Source organism: Entamoeba histolytica, genomic scaffold, assembly GCF_000208925.1.
Source record: "Entamoeba histolytica HM-1:IMSS scf_1104750518611 genomic scaffold, whole genome shotgun sequence".
NCBI classification, from domain to species: domain Eukaryota; phylum Evosea; order Mastigamoebida; family Endamoebidae; genus Entamoeba; species Entamoeba histolytica.
In genome coordinates this window covers 77,230-105,186 of record NW_001914877.1, presented here as the reverse complement: position 1 = coordinate 105,186, position 27,957 = coordinate 77,230, and the positions used below count along the sequence as shown (strand labels likewise).

The window sequence follows — 27,957 nt, the reverse complement described above, 5'->3', positions numbered from 1 at the left end:
TTTTTGTTTTAATTAATACAAAAACTTGAATGTATTAATTGAACTAATTTATTGAAGTAGTACTAAATAATATCTATTTGATTATGGCTATTATTTTTGTTCAATGTGCCTTTATATTATGAAATGTTTAATGTTTACATTTTGTATTATTAAATTAATTGAATGATGATAATATTAACATTAAGTGTTTCAGTGTTATCAGTTTTACTATTTTTTTGTTAATCTTGTTGTTTTTCTTAATCTCATTTTTAATTTCTTCAAAACACAAGATAAAATTATACTTTAAAACGTCTAATTTATTTAAATTTATTTAACCCTTTTATTCTAAACTATATTAATATTTCTTTTTCATTGATCTTTTAATAACAAATAAAATGAAAATATAAAACAACAAGATTTTATTATTGTTATTGTAAAAATAAATCTGAATAACATTTATTTAAAAGAGAGTGATAATAAAAATAATAGTTAATTTGATGTGTTAATAATATGTATTAACTATTTAAACATCATTATTTTGAACTTATAAACATCAAATTAAATTAAAATGGAAGCAGTGATTACTAACCAATTAATTAAAGAAGTAGTAGAAACACTTCCAAATATTCAACAATCAATTGATGATACTACTAAGAATTATCAATATTATATAGGAAGTATTAAAAATGAAGTATTTGAAATAAAAGAGAATGAAACATATGAAGAAGCAATTAAAAGAGGAGAAGGAATATTTGATAGGATTGATGAAACAGAAAGAAGAAGAAGAGTGGTGATAGAAAAAGGGCAAGAAACAATCAAAACAATAAAGTTGTTAACAGATAAAATTGAAAAAATTATACAAGAATGTAACGATGATGAAGAAACTGTTAACAAAGCGAAGAATGAACTAATAGATAAAATCATTTCAATTGAAGAAATGATAATGAAAGAAGAAATTAATAAAATTTACACAAGATTTAATAAGAAGAAAGAAGAATGGAAAAAGCAATATAGTGATTATTTAGAAAGGAAGAAGAGAAAAGAAGAAGAAAGATTAAGAATAATGAAAGGAATGAGTACAATTGAAGAAATCGAACAACTAGAAGAATGGACAAATAGAAAAATAGGAAATGTACTATTTGATTCAGATAAAGATGATTGGAATGTTGATACATCAGTATTTGGAGAAAGAATAATGCATAAAGAACATATAATAATTATGATTGAAGATGAAGATGGAAATAAATTTGGAGGATATGTTAATTCTAAAATTGATGAAGATGGTGATTATATAAATGATTCAAAATCATTTGTATTTTCATTAGAATCAAATGGAAGAATGGAAGGAATGAAGAAATTTGATATTAAAGAACCAGATTGTACATTTAAACTGTGGAATCAAACAAGCACATGCTTGTTTGAATTTGGGTCTAATGGAGATGATATTTGTGTTTATAAAGAAAATAAGAAAACAAAATCATATTGTGAGCAACAGTCTTTTGAATATAATGAAATTGAAAATGCACTTTGTGGAAAAGAATGTTTCACACCAAAACGAATCATAGTAATTGAAATGATTCAATCTTGAATAATTGAAAATGAACTAAAAAAGAATAAAAACAAAACAATGAAGAATTTGAACATTTTGTTCATCTTCCAATGAATGAAATGGTAAATTAAAAATTGACATAATTCAATGTTGATTTATTTTATTTCATTTGAAACATTCACACCCAATGACGGTGTTTTATTAAAATCACACATAATAACCTTTTTTTGTCTCATAGTCAGACTGGTTAAAATCATTTATTTTTACATACCATTAATCTACAATAGTCATAAACATTTCATTATCTTTTCTATTTATTAATTTAAATAACATCCAATAATACCAATGTGTTTAATAATTTATAAGAAATTATTCTTTTAGTAATATGAGTAGTTATTATTTTAATAGGTAATTATAACTTATTCTTGATATGGGTTAATCTTGGTTATAATATTTCCTTTCATTCAGATAACTTAGTAGTAACTGAACATTATTTATTATTGAAATGACCTTACTTTATTTAGATTGTTTGGTTAAGTCTTAATTATGATAATGTATTATCAATATATTATCCAAATAATATTGTTTCAAGAGCAGAAAAAGAGGTTGAGAAAATTCTCTTTAAAAAGAAAATGATTTTCTGAAAGACTTTTTATAATTAAAAAGCATGTAAAATAAACATATAATTAATTAATTTTTATTAAATAACAAAGAATACAATTCACTAAAAAAAATAATTAATTCTTCATTTATTACTAAGCAAATAATTTAAAAATTAAACTAAATTGAATAAAAATTTGAATAAAATTACTTTTTCTTGCTTCTGGTTGATTGTTTATCAACAAATTCAACAATCTTTTCATCTAAAACCAATCCTTTTCTTTTTCTTGTATTATCTATAGCGATTTTAGCAATATTTTTAATATCAGCTTTTTCACCATACTCTTCTAATTCTTCTTCTGTTGTTGGAACCCAGAACGGATCAATTGGAATCGTCACAAACCGGTCAAATTGAGTTTGTGTAAATGCAGCACCAGAAGTTTGACCTAACATGTCATCTGTAAACCCAAACGATTCTGCAACAGGTAATTGTGCTTTAATAATATTCATTAGTTGAGTCTCATCATATCCTTCTTCAAGAGTTTTTGCTCTTCTTTTGTCTAATACTTGAAAAACTTTACCAATACATTCAGTTGGACATCTAATATCACATAAATACATTGGTTCTTTAATCCTTTGTCTTCCTAGTTGGAATGCAGCTAAACAAGCATCTTTAAATGCAGTAATAACTTGTCCTTGAATATTACCGCTTCTTGTTTCTTCATCAATGAGAATTTCATCAATTATAAATATTAACCCTTCCATTGGTTCATCACATAAAGGTCCAGCAGAAGTAGCTAATTGAAATCCACTAATAATAGCATTAGTAACTAATGAAGTATAATTTTTAATGTCTTTGTCTTGAGGCCAAAGTGGAAGGTTTTCATCAGAAAGATTAATAAGAATATTTGGTCCACACCTTTTTGGTCCAAAACAAATTAACTTATTTTTCCATTCATTGTTTTCTCCTTCTAAAATAGTTTCAATCTTTTGATTTAAATGTTCATCTGTTTGATGGTTTCTACTTGACATTCTTAACATTGTTGAAATATCATTAATCTTGTCAATTGTTTCTTCTTTCATTGCAAGACAATGGACTTTAAATGAAACACTCTCATCTGCTGTACTTTCTTCAGCAGCCCCAGACTGCCCAAGAATGGTTTCTCTATAAGAAACAATAGGGTCAGTGTAAGTAAATGGCACACGTGCAAAAAGTTCTTTTAGGTCTTTCATACATCTTTCAAGATGTAATTCTCCAGTTGTTAACAATAAATTTTCTCCTGAGTCTTGAATAGTAGTTATAACAGATGGGTCTGATAATGCAAGTAGATTTAATCCATCAATTAATGCTTTCATATCTTCACTATGTACTGGTTCAATGGCAACTCTCAATACTGGTTTGGCACCACTTGATACTAAAGGAGCTAATGGACTACATTGAAGTGTAGAACTTAATGTTGCAGCATTAAACATATTAACTCCAGTAACTTGAATCCCAAGAATATTACCTGCGGGTACTTCGTCCATATCTTGTGTAGTTTGACCCATTAATAAATAAATTTGATTTGCTTTAAATGAATGGATTTTATCAGCTGCATTAGATATAGTTGGATCATATTTTGATGGTAAAATAAAAAGTTCTTGTCCACGACGAACTGTTCCCCCTAAAACTCTACATAATGCAATCATTTGTTCACCAAAAGGGAAAATTTTTGCAGCGTAAAGTACACATTCTGGAGATGAAGCATCACAATGAACAACTGTATCTTTTAATAATGAGGTATGAGTTGAATAAATTTTATTAATTCTTTTTGGTTGTGCTTCCAATGGAGATGGAAGATGAAGAACTGCACAACGTAATATTGTTTTTGCAATTGGAACAAAATTGTTCATCATTGAAAACAAAAAAGATTTTTCTTCGTGAATAGCAAATTCTCTTGCACCAATGTTCATTCCTAATGCAGTTGATATTTTAATAATTCTTTGTTTAGCTGCTTCTTTTGTTTTATTATCGAAATATTGATGGACAGTATTATAAATATCCCAAATTGGTTTTAGTGCTAATTGACTAAATACTTTCATTGTACCATCAATTTGTGTTTTAAATGTCTTACCTGTTTTCATATTAATAAAATGTTCTCCCCACAAAATATTTCTCAATGATTCTTCTTTCATTCCAAATTTTTTTGCATAAATTTCTGATATAGCCACTAAATCAAATCCCCATCCATCAATAGCACTTGCAAATACAACATTTCCTTTAATAGGATCAAAATAATCATCTCCAAATACAGTGCCATTGTCATCTGTTATAACTGCTGTTGCATTATTTACTGAATTCACTAATTGTTCCAAATGATCTGTGGCTTCTTCAATACTAAAGTTTTTTTCAAATACTAACCTATCAATTTTATTAATTATTAATATCATTTGAAGTCCTTCTGATGCAGCTTGTCTTAGGACTGTTTGAGTTTGAACACAAACCCCTTCAATACAATCAACTACAAGTAAGGCACCATCAGTTAGCCTTACTGCACTACTCACTTCTCCACTAAAATCAACATGACCAGGTGAGTCAACTAAATTAAGTAAATGATGTTGATCTCCTAATTGAGTATATAAACTAATTGAAGATGTTTTCATAGTAATTTGTCTTACTTGTTCATCATCTCTGTAGTCAAGATATCTTACTTTCCCTGATAATTTTTTACTAATAATTCCATTACTAGCAATAAGTGCATCACATATAGATGTTTTTCCATGATCAACATGTGCTAATACACAAATATTTCTAACGTTAGCAGCGTTTTGTTGTAATTTAAGAATAACTTTTGATGGTAATATAGTCATGTTTTAAAAGAATAATTATTTCTAAGATTCTTTCTATTTCTATTCATTGTTTTTGAGGGTTGAAGTTTGTCTCATTATTTTTAGTAAAAGAACAAAAAAGGAATTGATAAAAGTATTTGGTGAAAAAAACATTAAAAAGAAGAGGAGACTGTGATAAATTTGTTAATTTTTTCTATTTGAATAAGACTCTCTTTCTGCATTTATTTCATAACTAACTACTGTTATTAATAACAAGAATGAATTAACAATAAGAATGAATTTAATTTGATTTGGTTATAAACATTTAAATTAATGTAAATTACTAAGAAGATTAATTAGTTTATGAATAATTGAAGAACTTAAATGGATAGTAGAAATAATTAACAAAGAATAAGAAATAAAAGATAAAAATACTCAATAAGAATCAAAAAGAAAAGAAGAAATAAAGAAGAGACGTATTACTTCATAAATAAAACAATGAGAGAATATTGTAGATAATAATCATATAAAATGAAGTAACAAAAAAGACATAGTCTCAATATCTCACAAGTATCAAAGAGTATTTCAATTTAATGTTTTTTTTTTATTTAAGTAACATAAAAAGAATAATTAATGGTATGAATATATATATGTAACACTTGTCATCTATTTTATCTTTGTTCCTTTTAAATACTTCAATTATCATTAATTCTAAATAAGAATTAAACAACTTAAATAGAATTATAAATTACAATATGTTCTTTTTTTAAATAAACACAAATAGTGAGTGTTTGTTCTAAACTATTAAAAATCTTTTTTATTTATACTTTAGAAAGAAGAAAAAAAATTTGTATCAAGAAAATAAAATAAATGAAGGTATTTAAATTGGTATTTATGAGTTAATAATTTAAGCAAAGATTAACCAATGATTTTTAATCAAAGGTTAAATAATATAGATAACAACTATTAATGGTTTAATAACAAGTATCAAAGAATATGAAATACTTTAAGATATAAAAATTTTGAAATAAAACAATAAGAAAAAGACGATAAAAGATAATATTGAAATAATGAAAGAGAAATAAAGAAATAGTTAAATGACCAAAACTAACCCAATAAAAAGAAAAAAAAAACAATCAAGAAGAAATAAAATAAATAAGATATTTTGAAAAAAAAAAAAAAAAAAAAAAAAAAAAAGAAATCAATTATGATTAACCTTATTTTTAGGTTTTTCATCATGTTGAGAAGTGAGCGAATCAGTTTCTTCAACACGCTTTATTTCTATTCAAATAAAGTTTTTGCAAGCATGCTCGACTTAAATGGTTCCTCAATTAAGTTGCTGCCTGACTTTTATTTTGATTTTAATGAGTAATATAATATTTCTCATTCTTTATATTGTTGTTTTAAGGAGAGTATATCCATAACTTACTGTTATAGCTCATCTCCTTTTACCTTCGACACCCCTTAAAGAAATGCTATTCCTTGATAATGTCCTTATGTTTAATTTTTGTGCAACAATATCAATTATATATGCGTCTTCTTTAATAAATGATAATTCTTAATACATAATACCTCCTTAGTAAATAATAATCCTTATAATTAATAATGAATAACAATACACGTTAATGAATAATAATCTTTTATAATAATCACTTCTAATAAATATTAATAATAATAAACAGTTAGTGTTGAATAGATATTATCTCACCAAAGGCACGTCATGACCAGACGATAACTGGGAGATTCGAAGCATGGGATTATTTTAGGGTTTCATGTGGTGTCTCTGACGTGCCATCTTCGAATCTAATAAGATATTTTGAAAATACAAAAGAAGAGAAAATTCCAAAAGAAAAATGATAAAAGAAGAAAAATAAGAAATTAAAAAAAGGATAACTTATAATTTAGTAAATGATAAAAAGTACAACACCATTAATTCAACAAAAGAAAAGAAAAAATTTACTTCCTAATTTTAAAACAATGAATATAAAATGTAAAGATATATGTGAACATTGGGGAATTATTTGGTTAAATTTTGAAAAATTAATAAGAAGTCATAATGAGAATTTATTAAAAAAAGTTCCATGGCATTATAACAATTTACAATTTAAAATGAAACACCAATCTATACATATATCTTCAATTAATATAAAATTATTTCCTGATTATTTAGATAAACAATTATATATAAGATACGATAATCCTAGTTTACTTAAATTACATCCACAACAATTAATTGAAAAATATTGTATGAATCAATATTTAAAATCAATTCCAATGAAAAGTTGTTTAAAAAATGAATTTGAAAGAAAAACAAAAGTACCAGGATATTATATTTATAATTATGGAATTGTTGGTATTAATGATTCAAAATTTGAAGATATTGTTTATACAGCTCATATTCCTTGTATGATTTCTTTAATAGATCAACAATTTCCTATTATTTCAGTTACATTTACTATGTTAATTCCTTCTAATATTCATATATCAAACAATACATTTTTATGGGACATTTTTCTTGATAATTTAAATCTCCTTTTTTTTGAATTCCAATTAAAACATTTAGAAGAACATGGCAAAAATATTGAAAGTTATAAATTATTAAATGACTCATTAACTTCATTAATTAATCATTTTGATGAATATCTTCTAAGTGTTACTTCTAAACAAATTAAAAAGAAATTAATACTTCCTAATAATTTTCCATCAGAAGAATTTATACAAAAAATAATAACAAGTCATTTAACTTCATATTATACATTAATTGTTTCTGATAATTATCCTGAATCACAATTTGTTTATGATTTATGTTATCCATTAGATATACCTGATATATACAATCAACCATTATCTTCTCCTATTAATCCTAGAATATTATTTCAACCAAATCCTTTCTTTAGAACTATGTGTTTAACTAACTTCTCAGAAAATTTATATTTCTCTTTACCATTTCCTTTTTGCGTAATTGATCCATTAAAACAAACAATTGCTAGAAGTTCTACTCAATGTATTATTAAATATTTTATTCAACGTTTAAATTATTTCTTATTTAAAGCTTCTCAACGTCTTGGAATTACAAAATTTATTGCAACTATTCCAATTACTGAAATTCTTGTTTCAGTACCTTCAACTCCATTAATTGTTCCATTATCAAAAATTATATTATCAATTAGAACTGATAAAGAAGCTGATTATCTTCATACTTTAATGTTTAAAATGTGTGATATTCTTGCAATGAAAGCACATATTATATTTACAATGCTAAAATCAAAAGATATATATAATGATGGTCAACTTACTCTTCAAACTATTAATGAAATAAAAAAACAAACAGGATGTGATACTGAAGCATTAAAAATAATAGTAGGAATTTTAAAATTTTCAGAGCCTTATGTTATTGGAGTAGTAATGGAATTAGTAGAAAAATTAATTTAAAATCAATGTATTTTTTTTTATTTTAAATAATAAATTTATTTGATATATTCTTGTGTTTTTTTTATTCTTTTTAATTTGTATTTATGACGTTTAGATATTAAATGAATATTCCATTCTTTTTCTCCATTTAATATAATACCACATATCTCACAATAATATTTCTTCCATTGAATTAATTTTGTTTTTTCTTCTTCTTTAATTTCTTTTTCTTTAGTCATTGTATTAAATGAATTACAATTAGAGTTTAATTGTTCATTAATTTTTTGAAAAATTAAGTCTAATTGAAGAATATCATTTTCATGATGAATAAAATGAATAATAGAAGACTTTTTTGTTTTTATTATTTTATTATTTATCCATCTTATTTGTTTCTTAATATATTGTTTTGTATGAATTTTAACATTCTCAATTGCAATTTCTATTGGTGTTCCTTTTAATTTACATTCAATAAATTCTTGAAATCCAATTGCCATACAAATTCCCCATTTCCATTCTAATTGTTTTAATTCCTCTTCATGTTCTTCAATAAATTTCATATTTTGTTCTACCATTCCTTGTTGGACCATTATATTTACTCTTTTATCTGCTCTTTGGTAAAGTAATTTAATATCAGCATCAACCCAAATAATTATTGGATTATATTTCATTTCAATATGTTCTTTAAGAAAAGTACTACTAATTGGTTGGTTATATTGAATATAATATATTAAAGCATTTTTAATTCTAGTAATATCATTCGGGTGTAATCTTTCTGCCATTATTGGATCAATTTCTTTTAATTTATTATACCATTCATCTTCTTTCCATGGAAGTATTTTTGATTCATTAACTTTAATTAAATCTTTAGGTTGATGTCTAAAAAGTAACGCATCAATATAATATGAAGTTCCTCCACAAATTATTGGTATTTTATTCTCTAAACAAATCGTTTCAATTGCTTTATCTGCATCATTTACCCATTGTTGTACAGTATAATTCACTTCAGAAGAAACAAAATCAACAAGATGATAATGAAATTCTTGTTTTTCTTCTTCACTTGGTTTATTAGTTGCAATAGGAATTCCTTTATAACATTGCATTACATCTGCATTAATTATTTCTCCATTTAACTTTTTACAAATTTGATGAGCAACAGTTGATTTTCCACTTGCTGTAGCACCAATAACAACAATGATTTGTTTTTTATCATTTTTGATAATAGGTTCATTCATTTAAACCAATAAGACTAAATCATTTTTTCTTTTTTCGTTTTTTTTTTTTATTTGTTATTAAAATCATTAATTATTAAATTATTTTTTATTTGATTGTTTTTCCATAATAATTATATAAATTATTTTTATTTGTTTTTATAGTAATAGTTTATTATTTTATTGGAAGTTACAAGGTTTGGAGTAGGAGTTTGATAGTCTCATTTCAACTATTAAAAATTCCTGGGAAATTCCTCGAACCATTAGATAGAAAGTATCAATCCTAAGTGGATGAGGAATATGTTTGATTGTCCGGACGTTGATCTGTTTGGAGAGTCCTATGTTCAATTAAACTATTCCTTCGTTGTAGGTACAGTAATCCAAACAAGAATAACTTAATGAGGGTCACTCTGTGACTTCCATTTTTTTTAAATTTCTAAAATAATATTTTATTATAAACCTCTAATATAGCAAAATTTTGTTTTTTTTTTAACAATTTTTACCATTTCAGGGTTTTAGTGTGTCGAATATGGGGCGAGTTTGGGTCTGTTTATATTATGAGTCAAAAATGTCAGTATTAAAACTACAAAACAAAATTTCCACATTAATTTAATTATACGAAATAGTCAAAAGTGTCAATTTTTTTTCAAAGATTAATTAAAAAATAGATTAAAAAACATAAAATAAGGTTCTATCTTTATTCACTTGAAAATCACTTGAAAATTAGCGAATCAAATTCAATAACAAGACTTAAAAATAGAAATAGTAACTCTTTTGAATCAGAAATAAATTTTTAATAATGAATTTTTTCATCCATTGATGTCCCAGATTAAAATCTCCGTTTTGTGTTACTTCAATGATGAGTTATGATGAAAAGTTAGAGGTTAATGGTGTTTGGCCATCAAAATCAGCCTTAAAGGCAGCAGTAATTGCTAATGGAGTAGCTAATCCTAATGATAGACGATATTGGAAAGTCATAAGAAGTTCTAAAGAATATCTTTCATTAACTTGTTGTTTTGCTGTTCAATGTAATTGTCCTGCTATTTTACGTGCTTCAAGAAGTTCAAAATTACCTGGTAGACCTTGGGTTGTTAGAGAAGTTTGTTTAAAACATGGAAATGGTTGTAAAGGAAAAACTCCAAAAAAGTTTTTTGGAACAGACTTTATTAAATCAGTATTACCACCAGAATTACTTTTAGGAACATCAACTGAAGTTGCTAAATATTTAGAAGAAAAGAGTGGACTTTCTGTTGCTCGAAGAACTATTTCAAGACTTCAAAAAGGAAGTAAACCAAAAATAGAAAGGATAAGTCAAGTTGTAATGGAATTTCTAAGAAAAAATCCAGGATCTAGTGCTTCTATTCAAGGTCAAATGGTTAGAATTGTTTTTGGAGTAATTAAAAACGTGTTACCATATCTTCAACATTCATTAATATCGTCTGATATTTGTTTAAATAATGGATATCATATGGTCATTATTAGTGGTATGGATGGAGAAAGACAACCATTACCCTTATGTTTTGCTCTTGCTTTACAAAATATTGATGTATGGGAATTTGTTTATGAAGGATTACAAGACATTCTTGGAGATGGACAAGATTCAATAACAAAAACTATTTCTAATATTCATTTATCTAATGAATCTATTTATAAATTTGAGTTAAATGATTCTGACACAACTATGACAAAAACACTTTGTAATATTATTAATACAATTAGTTCTTTATTTGAATCAAGAAGACGTCAAATACAATTTACAAATAGTAAATTGGTGAATTGGTTAAATAAAGATATTGAATGGAAAATAGAAGGTGCTTCTCAAATAGAATGTTATGGTGAATTTCCTCTTTATTATACTAAAACTTCTGTTCCACTTTGTATTGATTTAAAAAAGAAAACATGTAGTTGTGGGGAATTTCAAAGAACAGGAACTCCATGCATTCATGCTGTATCTGTTATCCATCATTTACTTCATGAAGACTATGAACAATATGTTGATCCTTGTTATTTTGCATCTTCTTTAAAAAAAACTTATTTATTACCTGTTGTTCCAATTTCTTTCTCTGCTATAAAACAAAATGAAGAAAGAAAAAGAGTTTGTGAAGAAAGTTCTGAAGATTTATTAACTAAAAGAAAAATACAATCACCAATTACTTTTTCAAATGAAGTAAATTTTAACTAAATCCCTCTTATAAATATAAAATATTAATACTGTATATTCTCATCCATTTATTAGAAATAAAAAAACTAATAATAAATTAAAGAAAGAGAAAAATTAATATTCATTTAAAATGACATGGAGAAATGTTGAATCATATTTGCATATTTCATTATTGTTGTAGTTCCTTTTCTTAAATTGGTTGCTAATGAAGAAAGTTTTTGAAGAATACAATTGAGACTAACTTCAATAATATCTAACTTGTTTAAATTGTTTATCAAATTATCTTTTAATGTTAGGTCATTAGTTTTAACAATAAATGTTTTAGGTTTTTGAGGATAAATAATTTCATCTCCAATAAAGGATATGTAATTATCCAACATTTCAATAGTTGGTTTATATTTGTCATATTCTTCATTTGATTTAATTGAACAAAGATTTTCCTTCATTAATGTTAATTTAGGTTGAATATTATTTTTAATAAATTCACTAATTTCTTCAATTTTATTTTCTTGTTTTTCTGGTTGATTAAATGTTCTGGAATAGTATTCAAGTGTTAGTCTAAGATCATTTTCACTTTGAGATATACATGCTAATAATTTACCTCTCTTACTTCCTTCTTCTAAATTTCTTGGAGATGGAAGTACTTCCATTCCATCAACTCTTGGAGTAAATGCTCTTCTTGAAGGAGAGAACGAAGTATTTAATTGAACCAAATCCGGTGTTTTAGACATTTTACTTCTTGAAGAACGTTCAGAACGTTTAGATGTTTTCTTAAATTGAGGTTTCCAAAATAAAGATTTATTATATTCCTCTAAATGTTCATCTACAAGAATACTAATTAATGCATTTTGACATTGAATAAGAATTGGTTGCATTTCTTGAACGGAATCACATTTCTTTAACAATCTATATGCAACATGATGTTTTGCTTTTAACTCAATAAAAGCCATTTCAGAACGAGAAAGGATTTGTGAAATTGTCATTTTATCTTCAGGTGTAGTTTGAATATACTCAATGAATGATAATGTATTTTTAACATTTTCATTATTACTTTCCACATATTTAATAAAATTATTTTGAATTGACCTTACTTTTGTAATTGCTTCTTTTGTTAATGTTTTTGATTTTTCAATCATACTTTTTTGAGCCAATTGACAAAATTCTTGTAACCTTTTAACATCAGCTGAATTTGTTGCAAATCGTTGAATCTCTTTATCACTAATAATTCCCATTAATGTTGGTGCAGTATATCCACATGTTACAAATTCATCAGTAAACCCAACTAAGTTATAAGGAATAAGGTATTTTGCTACATCAACATATATTTCATCATTCATTGAAATTTTTAGTGCCATTTCTATATCTTTAGAAAGTAATTGTTTATCATCAAGAGCTGTAAGACGATGAGTTAAGTCTTTAAAATATGATGATTGTTTAAATAAGTCAAAGAATTCTTTACGTTCCATTAATTCAAAAATATCATTTTTTGCTTCATTAAACAAATTTTCATATTTTGCTTCTGCATAATTATTTGTTATATCTTTTTTTATTGATTGACTTAATTGTAATTCTTTACTACTTCCTGTACAAATAAATGTTTCATATACGTCTTTTGCAACCCATTCTTTTACATCTGGTGATGTAATATTATTATATAACATTGCTTGTCTAAAAAATTGAATATTTCTTTCTTCTCCAATATCTGTAAGACACTTTTCTAAATATAGACTACCAACTCTGTTTTCACATATAGATTTAAATGATGCTAATAATGTGTACGATTTAGGAATAGAAAGACCATCTTGAACAGCATCATATAATAACTTTTTGAATGAACCAATTTTCTCTCCTGTTAAACCAATAACAAGTTTCATATACTTTTAAAAATAAGTTTCTGTGTATTATTATAAAAATACTATAAAAGTATTATAAAAATATAATAATCAAAAACAAAATACAAACGAGAAGAATACATGGATCTATAACATCAAATCTTTGTTCATAATAATCTTGATAATTATTACTCCTATAATGAGAAAACTTCTTAGATAAATCTTTGTAATATGTCTCACAACACTCAATTTCATTTTCAAGCATTGGTAATGACTTCATTGATAATCCTTCTGTTGAATCAATAAATGACTTTACTTCAACTTGAATAATAGAACTTCCTGAAGAATACATTGTGGCTAGTTCATTATTGATCAACTGAATACAATTAATTGACTCTTTTAATTTTCCAACTAAGTTTTTCATTTCAGATAATATTGAAATAACACTTTTACGATGAGACTCACTTAATTGCTTATAATCACTGGTTATAGGTGTTTCGGTGTCAACTTTTAAGAGTCGAGATCCCTTTTCAAATACTTTTGGTAACATGACAGGATGGGTGAGAGTTTTTTTATCATTTTTAGTTTTTTAAGACGAAAAGAATTTTATAAGACTTTTTTGTTTGAAAACTAGTAGATTTTTCTATTTTTTCCCCCTTTTTATGATTTTTTTAAATTTGTCTTTTCATATTTTTAGATTTATTAATATTTTTCTGGTAAATAATCAACAACTCTAAACAAAATCTCAATAAAAAGGAATTAATAAAAATTAGTTAGTTAAGTGTTAATAGATTTTTCATATATTCTTCCTAGTTTAGCCGAGATTAATCCCTGAGCTGTTTAAAAAAGAGTAATCTTTTTGTTTAATTTATCATTTAGGTTTTTCTTGCAAAATGAAAAAATCACTTCTTTGCTTTATTTTTTCTTATTAATGTCTTCTCATCCTTCTTCTGCTTATTTCTTCTTTTTAACCTTTTGTTTATTTTCTGTCTTAATTTTAAGGAATTTCATTTTTCTTATTTTTTTTTATTTTACGAATGAGAGAAGAAAATATTTCATTACCACTATATTATGACTAATTTCCTTTTAGTCTTATCCACACTTTAGTAGATCATTTTCATTGAATAGTATTTCCATATATATTTATAATTTTTTTATTAATAAATACTAATTCTTAAAGTACAATAAGTAATATTCCACTATAATAAATTGTTACGCTATTTGAAGCATTACCTCATACATTTCTACTTTAAAGACACTGTCATAACCAGATAATAACTGTGAGAGTCGAAGTTTTAATTGTACTGGTGTTTGTGTGTGGTGTTTCAGACGTACCACCTTCCATCTATAAACAAATAAATAACAAATAAACGCCATTTGTTAAAATAATAAAAATAATAATTAACTTGATGTATTCATAACATGTATTAATTATTTAAACATTCATATTTTGAACTTATAAACATCAAATTAAATTAAAATGGATATTGTGTTTATTAAACAACTAGAAGAATGGACAAATAGAAAAATAGGAAATGTACTATTTGATTCAGATAAAGATGATTGGAATGTTGATACATCAGTATTTGGAGAAAGAATAATGCATAAAGAACATATAATAATTATGATTGAAGATGAAGATGGAAATAAATTTGGAGGATATGTTAATTCTAAAATTGATGAAGATGGTGATTATATAAATGATTCAAAATCATTTGTATTTTCATTAGAATCAAATGGAAGAATGGAAGGAATGAAGAAATTTGATATTAAAGAACCAGATTGTACATTTAAACTGTGGAATCAAACAAGCACATGCTTGTTTGAATTTGGGTCTAATGGAGATGATATTTGTGTTTATAAAGAAAATAAGAAAACAAAATCATATTGTGAGCAACAGTCTTTTGAATATAATGAAATTGAAAATGCACTTTGTGGAAAAGAATGTTTCACACCAAAACGAATCATAGTAATTGAAATGATTCAATCTTGAATAATTGAAAATGAACTAAAAAAGAATAAAAACAAAACAATGAAGAATTTGAACATTTTGTTCATCTTCCAATGAATGAAATGGTAAATTAAAAATTGACATAATTCAATGTTGATTTATTTTATTTCATTTGAAACATTCACACCCAATGAATGTGTTTTTTAATAAATAAGAAAAGAAATAAGAATAAAAGAGAAAGAAATAAAATAAATAAACAATTTATTTGTATTATTTCATTGAATTAATTCATTATGAATCAAATGAATAAAATAATAGAAATAAGAATAATAAACAAATAAAGAAATGATAAAATACATCAACATATTTATGTTATTATTTATTATTCATTCTTATTGTTATTTTCTATTTAAATAATACTAAACAAAACATAATAAGAAATATAATTAAGAATAACACAACATGAAATAAATAATAATAATAAAATATACAACAAACATGAATAAACAAGAAATGACAAATGATAAAAGAAGAAATAAATGAAATAACAACAAGAATAAATGAAATATAATGAAATTTGTTGATGTTAATCAAAGAGGAAATGACAAAAAGAAGAAATGAATGATGATTATAAAAGATAAAAATAAAATAATAAATATAAAATCAAAACTAAAATAACATAATAATATAATAACAATATCATTGATTTTATCTTATTTTATTCTTATTTTATTTATCTTCTTTTATTATTTTTAAGATTCGAAGATGGCACGTCAGAGACACCACATGAAACCCTAAAATAATCCCATGCTTCGAATCTCCCAGTTATCGTCTGGTCATGACGTGCCTTTGGTGAGATAATATCTATTCAACACTAACTGTTTATTATTATTAATATTTATTAGAAGTGATTATTATAAAAGATTATTATTCATTAACGTGTATTGTTATTCATTATTAATTATAAGGATTATTATTTACTAAGGAGGTATTATGTATTAAGAATTATCATTTATTAAAGAAGACGCATATATAATTGATATTGTTGCACAAAAATTAAACATAAGGACATTATCAAGGAATAGCATTTCTTTAAGGGGTGTCGAAGGTAAAAGGAGATGAGCTATAACAGTAAGTTATGGATATACTCTCCTTAAAACAACAATATAAAGAATGAGAAATATTATATTACTCATTAAAATCAAAATAAAAGTCAGGCAGCAACTTAATTGAGGAACCATTTAAGTCGAGCATGCTTGCAAAAACTTTATTTGAATAGAAATAAAGCGTGTTGAAGAAACTGATTCGCTCACTTCTCAACATGATGAAAAACCTAAAAATAAGGTTAATCATAATTGATTTCTTTTTTTTTTTTTTTTTTTTATCTTCTTTTATTATTTTTATTCTTCTATTTTATTAAATGAAAATGAATGAGAAATGAATAATGAATACCATAAACAACACAAACATTAATACAAAATCAAATAATGAAATATCAATTAATAAGTGATTATGATGATGTATGTTGTGAGATATTATTCATTCAATATTAATTAATTGTTATTAATATATTATTAATGATTATTATGAAATAATGATTATGATTGTGGTATTATTTAATAATATTTAATATGGTATAATATTGGTTATTATGTTGAAGTATTACTTATTAATATTTAATAATATGGAAGTATTAAGTAATAAATTTGAAATATATTTAATAATAATTATTATAAACTGCAAATAGATGGGTGGTATGAAAAAGTGATTGATAAATGAGTATTGATATTGAAAAAGAAAAATAAACAGCGTTTTATTGATATATTCTTGTTAAAACAACAATAAAGAAATGAATTGTTTTCATAATTATTAAAATTAAAATCATATAACAATTTAAACGAAGAATAATTTAAGTTGATAATATTTGCATAGAATTTAGTTCAATAGAAGAAAGAAATCAATTAGGACTTACTTATAATTATTTTTTTTTTCATCATTTTAAATTGAAAGAATCATTTTCTTCAACGTTTCTAACTTCTATTTAATTAAAGTCTTTTCAAATGTTATTGACATAAATGGTTTTTTATTTAAGTTATTTACTGACAGTTAAATTTAATTTAAAAAAGTTAAAAATAAAAAATAAAAAAGATATAACGAATAATAATGTTTTATATTACAAGTTATAATAGAATTATTAATTTAGAATTTCAAGTTAATTTTTTTAGAAATAGAAACTAAAAATAATAAATAAAAAATGAATATTGCTTGGGAAGAACATGAAGCACGATTGAATGAAGGAGATATGAAACATCGTTCAGTTCTTAATGTTATATTATGGTCTTTTGGACAAATTCCTGTTGAAATGCCAAATGAATTTACAGTTTGTTTTATTAATAAAATTAATAAATCAAATGATAAGAGTTTTATTAAAAAAGAATATTTGAAAAGAATGATTAAATACAATAGCATCGTATTAATATTATTTTCTTATTATTACTTATTGAAGAAGGTGTTAATTATACTACAGCACTTGCAATTTTTTCAGCAGTTATTCTTGTGTGCTCAATTCTTGGAGGAATTATAAATTTTGTTATTCTTTGCTTTGCTGTACGGTATGCATGGAAAAAACAAACAATTATCGTTATTGCAGCATTTTTCTTAATTTTTAATATTGCAGCATGTTGGATTTATCATTATTCAGCATTTGCTATTTTATTATTCTTTACAGCATGGTTACCACAAGCAGCAATAGCAATGCATGGGTCACAAATTCCATTTATTTCAACAACAGATTTACATCAATTTGCAGATCATTTATCAATTTTAATGTCAATGATAACAGGAAATCTTTATATTTATATTGCTCGTATATTACCTAATTTACAATATTTTAATTCTAACACTCAAGCCCTTGCTAAACTTGGATCTTCAGAAGTTGTTAAACCAACAGGAACAATTTATATTACTACAGGAATTTGTGTATTTGGAATTCTTTGTTTGATACCTTATTTGTTTTTACAAGAACATTCAACAAAACCACCAATTAAATCCTTTAGATATAATTTTCTTTATATATTTAATGAATTTATTACAATTATTGGTGATATGCTTCATGAAAAGAATTTCCTTTTATTACTAGTTTGTATTGTTGGAATTCAATATGGACCGTTATATGTTTCAATTCTCTTCTCTACTGTTCAATCAGATATTTTCCATACTTCAGAATTAAACCTTGAAATTAAAGAAAATATATTCTTCTATATGTATTTCATTTGTTTCTTTATTGTTCCTCCAATATTACATAAATGGGGTCCAAGATTTATGATGTTAATAATGCTTGCTGCAACAATAATAGAAACTACTTTACAAATGGTTGTAGTATTTTCTGAACCATTAAGTTATGTTGCATGTGTTTGTTGTGGATTTGTAAATGCTTCAATGAATGTAACTATTAGAAGATTTATTTATGAGAATTGTACATATGAAACTATTTCAATGCATTATGGTGTAGTTACAATTTTAATTAAAATTATGAACTCTGTTTCCGTATTATTATCTTTGATTTATTCATTCCAAGAAAATACTTACTATTTCATTAGATACTTTTTAGTTATTTGTATTTTCTTCATTCTGGCTTGTATTGGAATAATATGTGCTGTCTTTACAAAAGACCACCATAAAGAATATGTTTTAGGTTTACGTCCACCTTATCTTAGATACAAAATTATTGAAGAAAAAGATTAATTTAATCTTTTTAAAATATCTTTTAATAATAAATTTAATTAGTACTCTTGTTGTCTTTGTTTTGCATCATTAACTTTAAATTCAATGATGTATTTAGGTAAAATATGTTTTGGATCAAAAATAACAATCTCATTTCCTTTTGGGGAAAAATGAGAATCATATCCTTTTTGACACTTCTTTCCATCCATTCTTTTCTTACATTTAAATACATTACCTGGTAATATTTGACATAAAACCATTTGATTAGAATTTCTGCTATTAGAATAAAATAATGCATAATCACTGAAATATGTTAAATATATTCCATGTCCAAAATACCCTGAATCTAATTTTACAGCATCAACATCATCTGGTAACTTAAATCCTTCTTTAATTATTCCTTGAATAGAATCAATAGAAGAACCATGAAAAGCCCATTCTTCTTCTCCAAATCCACGCTTTGAAAGTATACTTTTTTCAGCAAAATATTGCATTTTTAAAGCCTTATTAACAATAATTCCAATTTGGACAATAGTAAAATTACTTTGTGCCCCAGACATCGTTTGGAAAAATTTAGTGTGTACCTTAGCAAATACTGATTCACCTTCATCTCCAAACTCTTTACTTCCATTTTTAATCCAAACAATTCCAATTTCATTCTTTTGAGACATCTCTAGTTCTTTACTAACATCATAATCCTTTACTGTTCTAAATCCATCTATATAATCTTCTTCAGTCCATCCTAATTGACCTAAAATGCTTGCATGTTGATCAATATCTATTTTCATTGCATGTTGATATTTACGAATTAACCGTTTTTCTTCCCCACTAACTTTGTTTTCTTCTAATGCACAAACTAATAAGGTTTTATATGCATCAAATAATGTTATTTTATTTTGTGGTGACTCTTGTTTCATTATTGTTGCGATATTCGTGATTGAGTCTTGCAAAGACATATTATCAACATCAATTACAATATCTTTCCCATGATAATATCTTTTGAAATGTAAAGGATTTGTTAATTTACAACTCTTCCCAAATTTACATATTGGAAGATCATCTTGTAACGGAACTGGTAATTTAATTTGTTTTGGTGAAGAAGGAGGTGTTAGTAATGGGTCTTTTGTTTTTATAGCATCACTACTATTGATCATTTGACTTGCATTATCTAAGGTTTGACTTGAGGGATTATGCCTTTTCTTAGGGGGCATACAAATTTATAGTATCTTTCTTTTTCACAAAAAGTAGATAATATCATGTAATCAATTTTCATTTTTTTCTAAATAAAAAAGTGAAAAGAGAAAAAATATGTAGGGTTAGTAAACCCTAAAAATAAAAGAGTTGAGAAATGGCATTTTCTTAGAAGAATTGACCAATTATAAGTAAAAAAACACTATAGAATAACCAATAATAATAAAATGGCATTAATAAAGAATTGGTAGTGAAAAGAAAAAATCACAAATAGAAAGGAAAAGATAATCATCTCAGAAATCATAACCAAGATGGAAAACCAAATTAACGTTAATCCTACAGCAAGTGGAATTGAAGCTAGAAAAAGATTTTATGAATATAGTAGTCTTGATGTTGAACCTTATCAACCAAGAAGAGGATTTTTCTCTTCTCTTTACCAATTAATTTTTCATCCAATTAAGTTCTTCACCCCAACAGAGAAAAAAGTTGGAGAAGTAAAATTAGAAATTTATCAAAGAAATGATGGTGATGTATCTTTAAAACTAAAAGAAGATAATTCAAATAGAACAACCCATCAAGCTGTATTAACTGAAACAACTGACTATCAAAAAGAAATCAATCTTATAAATGATAATCTTAAATTATTATTACAAAATATTATAAAAAATACTTCAGTTGCACCAATTATTATTAAAACAGACAGTAGTATATTAAAAGAAAATACTATTCTTAAATTAGATGAAAAAAATAATTCTATAATCGTTGAAGAACCAACAGGAAAAGATTCTATTTTATGTACACCATCAAAAGTTCGTAATACTGTTGCGTAACTGATTGTTATTTTTGTGATTCAAAACAAAATTCTAAATGACTGGTTTTTTCTTATTTATTTATTTTTAATAAATAAATAGAATCAAAAAAGAAGAAGAATAAATGATTATAAACAATATGTAGAAATTAACTAATGTCAATTCTAGAACAATTGGTTCGAAGGTAATTTCTTTTTTGAATAAGTTCAAGTTTTTCAATATCTTTTTCTGAAAGTTTAAGTTCCACATCAAAAGGTTTCTATAAAAGTTAGTATTTCATGGAATTTTTTTTAAGAATGTTTGTTAATAACAAACTTCTTTCATAAAATATTTTTGTGCATGAGAACGAACTTGAGTAGGTGTACGAGTTCCAACAAATGCAGAAATAAGAAAAGTGTTTATTCCTCTTGCTGTTGTATATCCAAAATATTTTATAGCTTTTTTAAAAGCAATACATTCAACATCAGTCCAATATCTTTTTTGAGGAGGTGATTCATCACAATTAATTTGATTTTTATTTTCATTAAATTGATCATTTTGACATTTAAATATATCTTGTGATGAGCCATTTTCTTCTCTGTTAATATTATTTTGATTCAAATTATATAATAAATATTTTTGATTCATATAGATATCTAAAGCCATTTCTTTAAACTCAGGACATAAAGGGGAAGGTAAATTATAAAATCCCTGATATTCCATTAAAGGAATAAACTTTGATTATTTAAGATAAAATTGATTTTAAATATCTCATTCTTTTTTATAGTTATTATTACCATTTGTTATGAATCTCTTTTGTTATCTAAACATAAACTCTGAAGTAAACTAAATTCAAATGAAACTTCATGTTTAATTATTCTCTTTTTATTCAATTTATCTCTTTTAATAAAACTTTTTAATAAGAGAATTGTTAAAATTCAATTCATCATTTTGAACTTAACTAACAAGAAGAAGAAAATGAATTAAAGAACTTTATTTTTCATTATGCAATTAATTAAAATCATTCAATATTTTGGTATTTTTTTTTTATTTTTCCTAAAATTTAACCTCCTTTTTTAAAAGATTCAACAAAATGAAATATTAATTTTTGATTTTAACTTTTATTAATTGATTTAATATCATCATTAAAATAAAAGAATTATTTTCATATTATTTATTTTATAATAAAATAATTAATTAATTATTAAAAAGTAAATTTTAAGAAAGTTTATTTTAAATATAACTAAATTTTATGACTTTTCTTTATTAATTTTAATTTAACTTTCTTTTCTTTATTTTAAAAGAAATTTTTAAAATATTAAAACCTTAATAAAATAAATCCCAAACACTTCAATTTTAGTGTTTCTCATTTTGTTCAACCTTTTTTGGTTGTTTCTTTTGCTTCTTCTCTTTTACTTCAATTTCAGCTTTAACTTTTGGACCTTTTTCACTTCCATCTGGAATCTTAATAAGAACAATCTTATTACCATCAAAGGCTTTATCACATCTGTAATATCCTTTTCTTTGAATTTGGATTTTATCTCCTTCTTTTAATCCTTTCATAGCAGATTCTCCAAGTGCTTCAAAAATTTCAATTGATTTTGGATTAATATAATCATCAAGTACCATTCCTTCTTCAATTTTTGGTACAGTAATAAGATAATCATATTCTCTTAATTCTAAATTAACTGGATCTTTTGAAGAAATCCATGTAAGTTTCTTTTTAGTTAATTTGAAATCACCTTCAAGATGAGTATGTGCTTCAGCTTTAGAACCTTCAATTTTATCAATAATAACATTTCCCCAATCCATAAAAGTAACTTCTTCTCCATTTACAATTTCTTTAGCATCTGCTCCATCAAGAAGTACTTCTTTAGTGAAATGTACTGTTTTCTTTCCAAGAGACTCATTCTTTTTATGAAGAAGAACTTCTTTATCTTCTTCAACTGCATCAGTAACATTAACAGTACAAACACCTTCTTTTAATACTGCATTATATCTTGGTACAATTGGATCAATAACTTTCTTATTAACAGACCAAATCTTTTCCATTTCCATCAAATTAATATTTTTAGATGATCCTTGTGCAAGACAAAACTCTTTCATAGCTTCAAGAGTAAGTCCTCTTCTAATAAGTCCTTGAATAGTTGGGAATCTTGGATCATACCATCCATCAACAAGTCCTTTCTTAACAAATGTATTAAGATTTCTTTTAGAAAGAAGTACATATGAAAAGTTCATTCTAGAGAAGACTTCAATAATTGGTTTTCTCATTCCAAATGTATCAACAACCCAATCATATAATGGTGCTCTATCTGAATACTCTTGTGATCTAAGTGCATGTGTAACTCCTTCAATAGAATCAATAATAGAAACTCCAAAATCATATAATGGATAACATTTAAATTGTGTTCCTGTTCTATAATGTGGTGCATCAATACATCTCCATAATGATGGATCTCTTAATGCTTTATTTTTATGTTTCATATCAATTTTAGCTCTCATAACACATTTCTTTCCATATTCAGTTCCATTCTTCATTTCTTCCCACATTTTCATATTCTTTTCAAGAGAATTATTTCTATTTGGTGATTCAATTCCTTCCATTCTTCCTTTATGCATTTCTTCTGGATCAATATCATCAATATAAGCTTTTCCCATTTGAATAATTTTATCTCCATATTCCATTAAAAGTCCAAAATAATTTGATGTATATGAAATTTTATCAGCAACAATTCCAATTGTAGCTAAGTCTTTAATAATATTATCAACAAATTCGGCACTTTCTTTAAGTGGATTAGTATCATCAAATCTAAGAATTAATTCTCCTCCATTACTATGTGCATAATATTCATTTAACATAGCAGCTTTCATATGTCCAATATGAAGATATCCTGATGGTTCTGGTGGGAAACGGGTACAAACTTTCATACCTGGTTTATATCCTTTTAATAAGAGTTTTCCTTTAGCTCCTACAAGTGATTTTTGTTTTGGTTCAACTGCACTAGACATTGAATTTTAGATAATCTTATTTCTTCATCTTCCCTTTTTATTATAATAGGGTAAATCTATTTTCAGTAATTAATTATGTTTTGTTATTCTTTTTACTATATCGTGGCAACATATATCAACACGTATTTATTCCTTTTTTTTTGATTTTGTTTAATTCCTTTTTAGTATTTCTTTTATATTTATTTTACGATTCTATTTTTTCCCCATTCAAATGACAAATTATTGAGGGTTTTCATTTTAAAAAAAAAAATCTGTTAAATATTATGAGATCTTTATTAATACATCAAAAAGTTCTTGAAATATTTTAAAAATAAAAACAAAACGATCTTAAAAAAATAAATGATAATTAATTTTTTGTTATTCAATCTATTGATTATTGAAAGTTTAGGGACATTACCTACAAGTACTCCAATTAATCTTCCTATTGAAATAAGTACAAATTTGAGTAGTGAAACTGTTAATATTACTGAATGTTCAAAATCTATAGAAAATGTCTATGCTGCTTCATTTATTTTTGATTCACCTAAAGAAACAGTTATTAATTATGAAACTACTTCTTCTTTAGAGTTTACAGTAATGTTACAAAGTAGTTCTTCAAAAGAATGTATTTTATTAGAGAAAAATAAAGATATAAATATTACAACAACACTTCAATATAGAGTCATTGTTATTTCATCTACTGCATTAGTAGAAAATCAATCAATTAAGTTTTCATTAAAATATATCCCACAACAAAATGATACTATTGGAACTATTTCTGATTACCCCTTTTTTCATATGGCAACTGTCCCATCTTTACTTATGTCTTCTTCAGATAGTTGTCAATTTGAAACAACTTCATATAATAATCTTTATGGATATACTTATCAAATTAAATCAAACACTGATGATATTCTTGAAATAAATACATGTGGTTATAGTGAAGAAGTTACTGGTATCTTTGTAACTAATGGAGATAAATGTATAAAGACTATTAATTCATTTCAAACAGCTGATATTCAATGTTTTAATGGAGTTGGTTCTCGTTTAGAAATAGAAATACATCCAGATTTAACACTAAATATTCATGTTGGATTTCTCTCAACCTCAGAAAAAGAAAGAATGTTTTTGTTAAATATTACAAAAATTGGAGATGGTGAAGAAGAACATGAAGACTGGCAACTCTGGATGTGGTTTGGTATTGTCACTGTAGTGATTATGGCAATTATTGTATTGATGGTAGTTGCTATTTTCATTTATGAATTTATTCAAAAAAAGCGATATAATCGTTTCTCAGAAACATTTTAAATAAACATCTTTTTTATATGATTATTCGTTTTAATTATTAACTAAAACTATTAAATTATAATAAAAATTATTAAGAAGAATTAATAATTTAAATTTTAATAAACTGGTCGTAATCCAGCAAATGCTGGTATTTGAAGTTCTACTAATAATCGTTCTGCACTATCAAATATTGTTGATGGGGTATTTCCTTCAACTTCTTTTGAAAATGGAAATTGAACATCAACTTGTTGTAAATCAAATTCATTTTCATCCAAATCTTCATACATATCATCATCATTTTCATACGACTCATAATCCATTTCATCTTCCTCTTCTTCAAGTTCATCTTCTAAGTTATATTCTTCATCTTCATTATATTCATCTTCTTCATGAAATAGTTCATCATTATCTAAGTTATCTAAAAAATCATCAAGACTATCTCTAAGATTAAGTGCAAAAACACCAATTAGAAAAGCTAACCAAATAAACATTCTCATGTATTATTTATAAAATTATGATTTTTTTAGTTTTCTTTTCTTTTTTTCTTTTCATTTTTTATTTCTTTTTCATTCTTCTTTAATCTCTCTTCCCCAAGCAATAGAATTTATTTTATTGTTCTACACTTTTCTCTAATCTCAATATTCTTAAAATCTCTTCTATGTCAATAGAATACAACGAAGATACTTATTTTCAATTACTCTCAGTTTCAATGACAGCCTTTCCAACAAGGGTATATCAAATTTCTACAAAAACTGACGTCCCATCTCGTTCTCAAAGAACTTCTATTGTTCCAAGATATTCTTTGCCAGTAAACAAAGTAATAAACTACAGTGAACAAATGACTTTACCTATAAATGACAAACGACTCAGTCAAACAATTAACCCTTTTACCACATCGGTAAATATTGAAAAATGGGATAATGAAAATGTAAGACAAAGCATTTCAAAAACTAAAACAAAAGGACAAATAGTAATTCAAGACTCATCAAAAATGTCACATCACCCATCTTTTCTTAATAAAAAGAGAAGTACTCTTATTCTTGATGATATAAATCAAGAGAAAAGAAAAACAATCACAAGGTATCAATCTAACGAAACTCAGAATTTTTTTCTTAATAGAAAAGAGTTAAATAGAATATCAATCACTAAAAGAACGTCAAAACTTGGTTCAAGACATAATTCTGGTTTTGTAAATGGAATTACAAAAAGGCAAAGTTCCATTATTCATGGGATAAAAAACAAACAAGAACGATTCAAAGTTGTCAAAGAATTATTATCTTCAGAAACAACATATGTAACAAACTTAAAAATCCTTATGGAAGAATATATGGAACCATGTTACAATAAATCTATACTTCCTAAAAAAACATGTGATATTATTTTTGCAGGTATTAAGTCAATTTATTTTACAAATAAAAAGTTTCAAATTGAGTTAAATGACATTTATGGTGAAGCTAAAAGTATTGAAGATGGAAATGAAGATTTAAGGTTTGAACAAATGGTTAAGTGTTTCTTAAAATTTGTAGATGTCTTTAAGTTATATTCATCGTTTGTAAATAATTATGATAACGCAAGGACTACTGCTGAAAATGAATTAAAAGAAAATAAGCTCTTTCATGATATGTGTGATAATACCACAATTAAACCAATGAGTTCTAATGGAATTCTTTCATTATTAATTCTTCCTGTTCAAAGAATTCCAAGATATGTTATGTTAGTAAAAGACCTTTGTAAATGGACTCAACGAAATCAGTGGTCAAATAACTTGGCATTATTAAAAGAAAAGATTGATGGATTAGGAAAACTTATTAATGACTCAAAAAAGAAACAAAAGCAAATGGATTTACTAAAAGAATATAATCTTACAATAACAAATTTTGAGAAAATTATTGGAGAAGAATTTGTAAATGCTGCAAGAAGTTTTATTTCTGAATATGATGTATTTGTTTATTACAAACATAGAGTGAAAGCATTAACTTTAATCATTTTTACAGACGTATTAATTCTCTGTAAAAAAGAGAAAAAAGGTTCGACTGTAGTTTATGGTGCAAAATTACAATTTTGTAAATTATATCTTTCATCAGATGAACTAAATCAAATTACTTCTTTAAAAACTTCTTTACTAAAGAAAAAAGGAGAAAAATTTAGACCATTCTTAGACGCTTGTTTTGGATTAGAAATTGTTGGAAAATCAATAACTGACCCATTACTTAAACCAAGAACTTTCTTAATGTGGCAAAATAGTTCATATCCATCTTCTGCAGCTAAAATAGATATTCTTCAATCAGTTTCAGCTTGGCAACAAGTATTAAGAAATAATAATTTTAAAAGAAGAGAATCTTTGGCTTTTTACCTTCCTAAATAAAATATAATTACATTTTTTGTTTTTTTGTTGATTTACTTTAAATTTCTTAAAATTAACATAAGAAAAATCAATGGAAAAAATATAAGACAGAACTTAAAATTATATTTTTTAGA

General features: G+C 25.0%; 13 protein-coding genes across 13 annotated transcripts, besides 7 other annotated features; 6 read left to right on the top strand and 7 right to left on the bottom strand.

The window, feature by feature from the left end:
• Positions 1-2,335: 2,335 nt before the first annotated feature.
• EHI_155660 (Elongation factor 2, putative) lies at positions 2,336-4,978 on the bottom strand (the record flags this gene model as incomplete). Its single annotated transcript, XM_650683.1, has 1 exon — positions 2,336-4,978. One exon carries the CDS (start codon positions 4,976-4,978, stop codon positions 2,336-2,338), a length of 2,643 nt encoding a protein of 880 aa, XP_655775.1.
• A 1,138-nt stretch (positions 4,979-6,116) lies between these two features.
• Positions 6,117-6,741: a repeat region.
• Positions 6,742-6,844: 103 nt separating this feature from the next.
• EHI_155650 (uncharacterized protein) lies at positions 6,845-8,368 on the top strand (the record flags this gene model as incomplete). Its single annotated transcript, XM_650684.1, has 1 exon — positions 6,845-8,368. One exon carries the CDS (start codon positions 6,845-6,847, stop codon positions 8,366-8,368), a length of 1,524 nt encoding a protein of 507 aa, XP_655776.1.
• A 35-nt stretch (positions 8,369-8,403) lies between these two features.
• On the bottom strand, positions 8,404-9,579 carry EHI_155640 (tRNA isopentenyltransferase, putative; the record flags this gene model as incomplete). Its single annotated transcript, XM_650685.1, has 1 exon — positions 8,404-9,579. The coding sequence occupies one exon, from the start codon at positions 9,577-9,579 to the stop codon at positions 8,404-8,406; it is 1,176 nt and encodes a 391-aa protein (XP_655777.1).
• An 835-nt stretch (positions 9,580-10,414) lies between these two features.
• Positions 10,415-11,737, top strand: EHI_155630 (uncharacterized protein; the record flags this gene model as incomplete). Its single annotated transcript, XM_650686.2, has 1 exon — positions 10,415-11,737. The coding sequence occupies one exon, from the start codon at positions 10,415-10,417 to the stop codon at positions 11,735-11,737; it is 1,323 nt and encodes a 440-aa protein (XP_655778.2).
• A 104-nt stretch (positions 11,738-11,841) lies between these two features.
• Positions 11,842-14,098, bottom strand: EHI_155620 (uncharacterized protein; the record flags this gene model as incomplete). Its single annotated transcript, XM_650687.1, has 2 exons — positions 11,842-13,593; positions 13,679-14,098. The coding sequence occupies 2 exons, from the start codon at positions 14,096-14,098 to the stop codon at positions 11,842-11,844; spliced, it is 2,172 nt and encodes a 723-aa protein (XP_655779.1).
• Positions 14,099-14,310: 212 nt separating this feature from the next.
• Positions 14,311-14,643: a repeat region.
• Positions 14,545-14,643: a repeat region.
• Positions 14,644-14,718: 75 nt separating this feature from the next.
• Positions 14,719-14,891: a repeat region.
• A 1,363-nt stretch (positions 14,892-16,254) lies between these two features.
• Positions 16,255-16,879: a repeat region.
• A 424-nt stretch (positions 16,880-17,303) lies between these two features.
• Positions 17,304-17,448: a repeat region.
• Positions 17,445-17,626: a repeat region.
• Positions 17,627-17,753: 127 nt separating this feature from the next.
• On the top strand, positions 17,754-19,243 carry EHI_155610 (uncharacterized protein; the record flags this gene model as incomplete). Its single annotated transcript, XM_650689.1, has 2 exons — positions 17,754-17,879; positions 17,966-19,243. The coding sequence occupies 2 exons, from the start codon at positions 17,754-17,756 to the stop codon at positions 19,241-19,243; spliced, it is 1,404 nt and encodes a 467-aa protein (XP_655781.1).
• A 38-nt stretch (positions 19,244-19,281) lies between these two features.
• Positions 19,282-20,433, bottom strand: EHI_155600 (uncharacterized protein; the record flags this gene model as incomplete). The annotated part of the gene is made up of 1 exon (XM_650690.1): positions 19,282-20,433. One exon carries the CDS (start codon positions 20,431-20,433, stop codon positions 19,282-19,284), a length of 1,152 nt encoding a protein of 383 aa, XP_655782.1.
• Positions 20,434-20,724: 291 nt separating this feature from the next.
• EHI_155590 (uncharacterized protein) lies at positions 20,725-21,243 on the top strand (the record flags this gene model as incomplete). Its single annotated transcript, XM_650691.1, has 1 exon — positions 20,725-21,243. The coding sequence occupies one exon, from the start codon at positions 20,725-20,727 to the stop codon at positions 21,241-21,243; it is 519 nt and encodes a 172-aa protein (XP_655783.1).
• A 127-nt stretch (positions 21,244-21,370) lies between these two features.
• EHI_155580 (Myb family DNA-binding protein, SHAQKYF family) lies at positions 21,371-21,924 on the bottom strand (the record flags this gene model as incomplete). The annotated part of the gene is made up of 2 exons (XM_650692.2): positions 21,371-21,481; positions 21,538-21,924. 2 exons carry the CDS (start codon positions 21,922-21,924, stop codon positions 21,371-21,373), a joined length of 498 nt encoding a protein of 165 aa, XP_655784.2.
• A 633-nt stretch (positions 21,925-22,557) lies between these two features.
• Positions 22,558-24,213, bottom strand: EHI_155570 (glutamyl-tRNA synthetase, putative; the record flags this gene model as incomplete). Its single annotated transcript, XM_650693.1, has 1 exon — positions 22,558-24,213. The coding sequence occupies one exon, from the start codon at positions 24,211-24,213 to the stop codon at positions 22,558-22,560; it is 1,656 nt and encodes a 551-aa protein (XP_655785.1).
• Positions 24,214-24,552: 339 nt separating this feature from the next.
• Positions 24,553-25,500, top strand: EHI_155560 (uncharacterized protein; the record flags this gene model as incomplete). Its single annotated transcript, XM_650694.1, has 1 exon — positions 24,553-25,500. One exon carries the CDS (start codon positions 24,553-24,555, stop codon positions 25,498-25,500), a length of 948 nt encoding a protein of 315 aa, XP_655786.1.
• Positions 25,501-25,572: 72 nt separating this feature from the next.
• On the bottom strand, positions 25,573-25,976 carry EHI_155550 (uncharacterized protein; the record flags this gene model as incomplete). Its single annotated transcript, XM_650695.2, has 1 exon — positions 25,573-25,976. One exon carries the CDS (start codon positions 25,974-25,976, stop codon positions 25,596-25,598), a length of 381 nt encoding a protein of 126 aa, XP_655787.1. The 3' UTR covers positions 25,573-25,595.
• A 212-nt stretch (positions 25,977-26,188) lies between these two features.
• On the top strand, positions 26,189-27,844 carry EHI_155540 (uncharacterized protein; the record flags this gene model as incomplete). The annotated part of the gene is made up of 1 exon (XM_650696.2): positions 26,189-27,844. One exon carries the CDS (start codon positions 26,189-26,191, stop codon positions 27,842-27,844), a length of 1,656 nt encoding a protein of 551 aa, XP_655788.2.
• Positions 27,845-27,957: the final 113 nt, after the last annotated feature.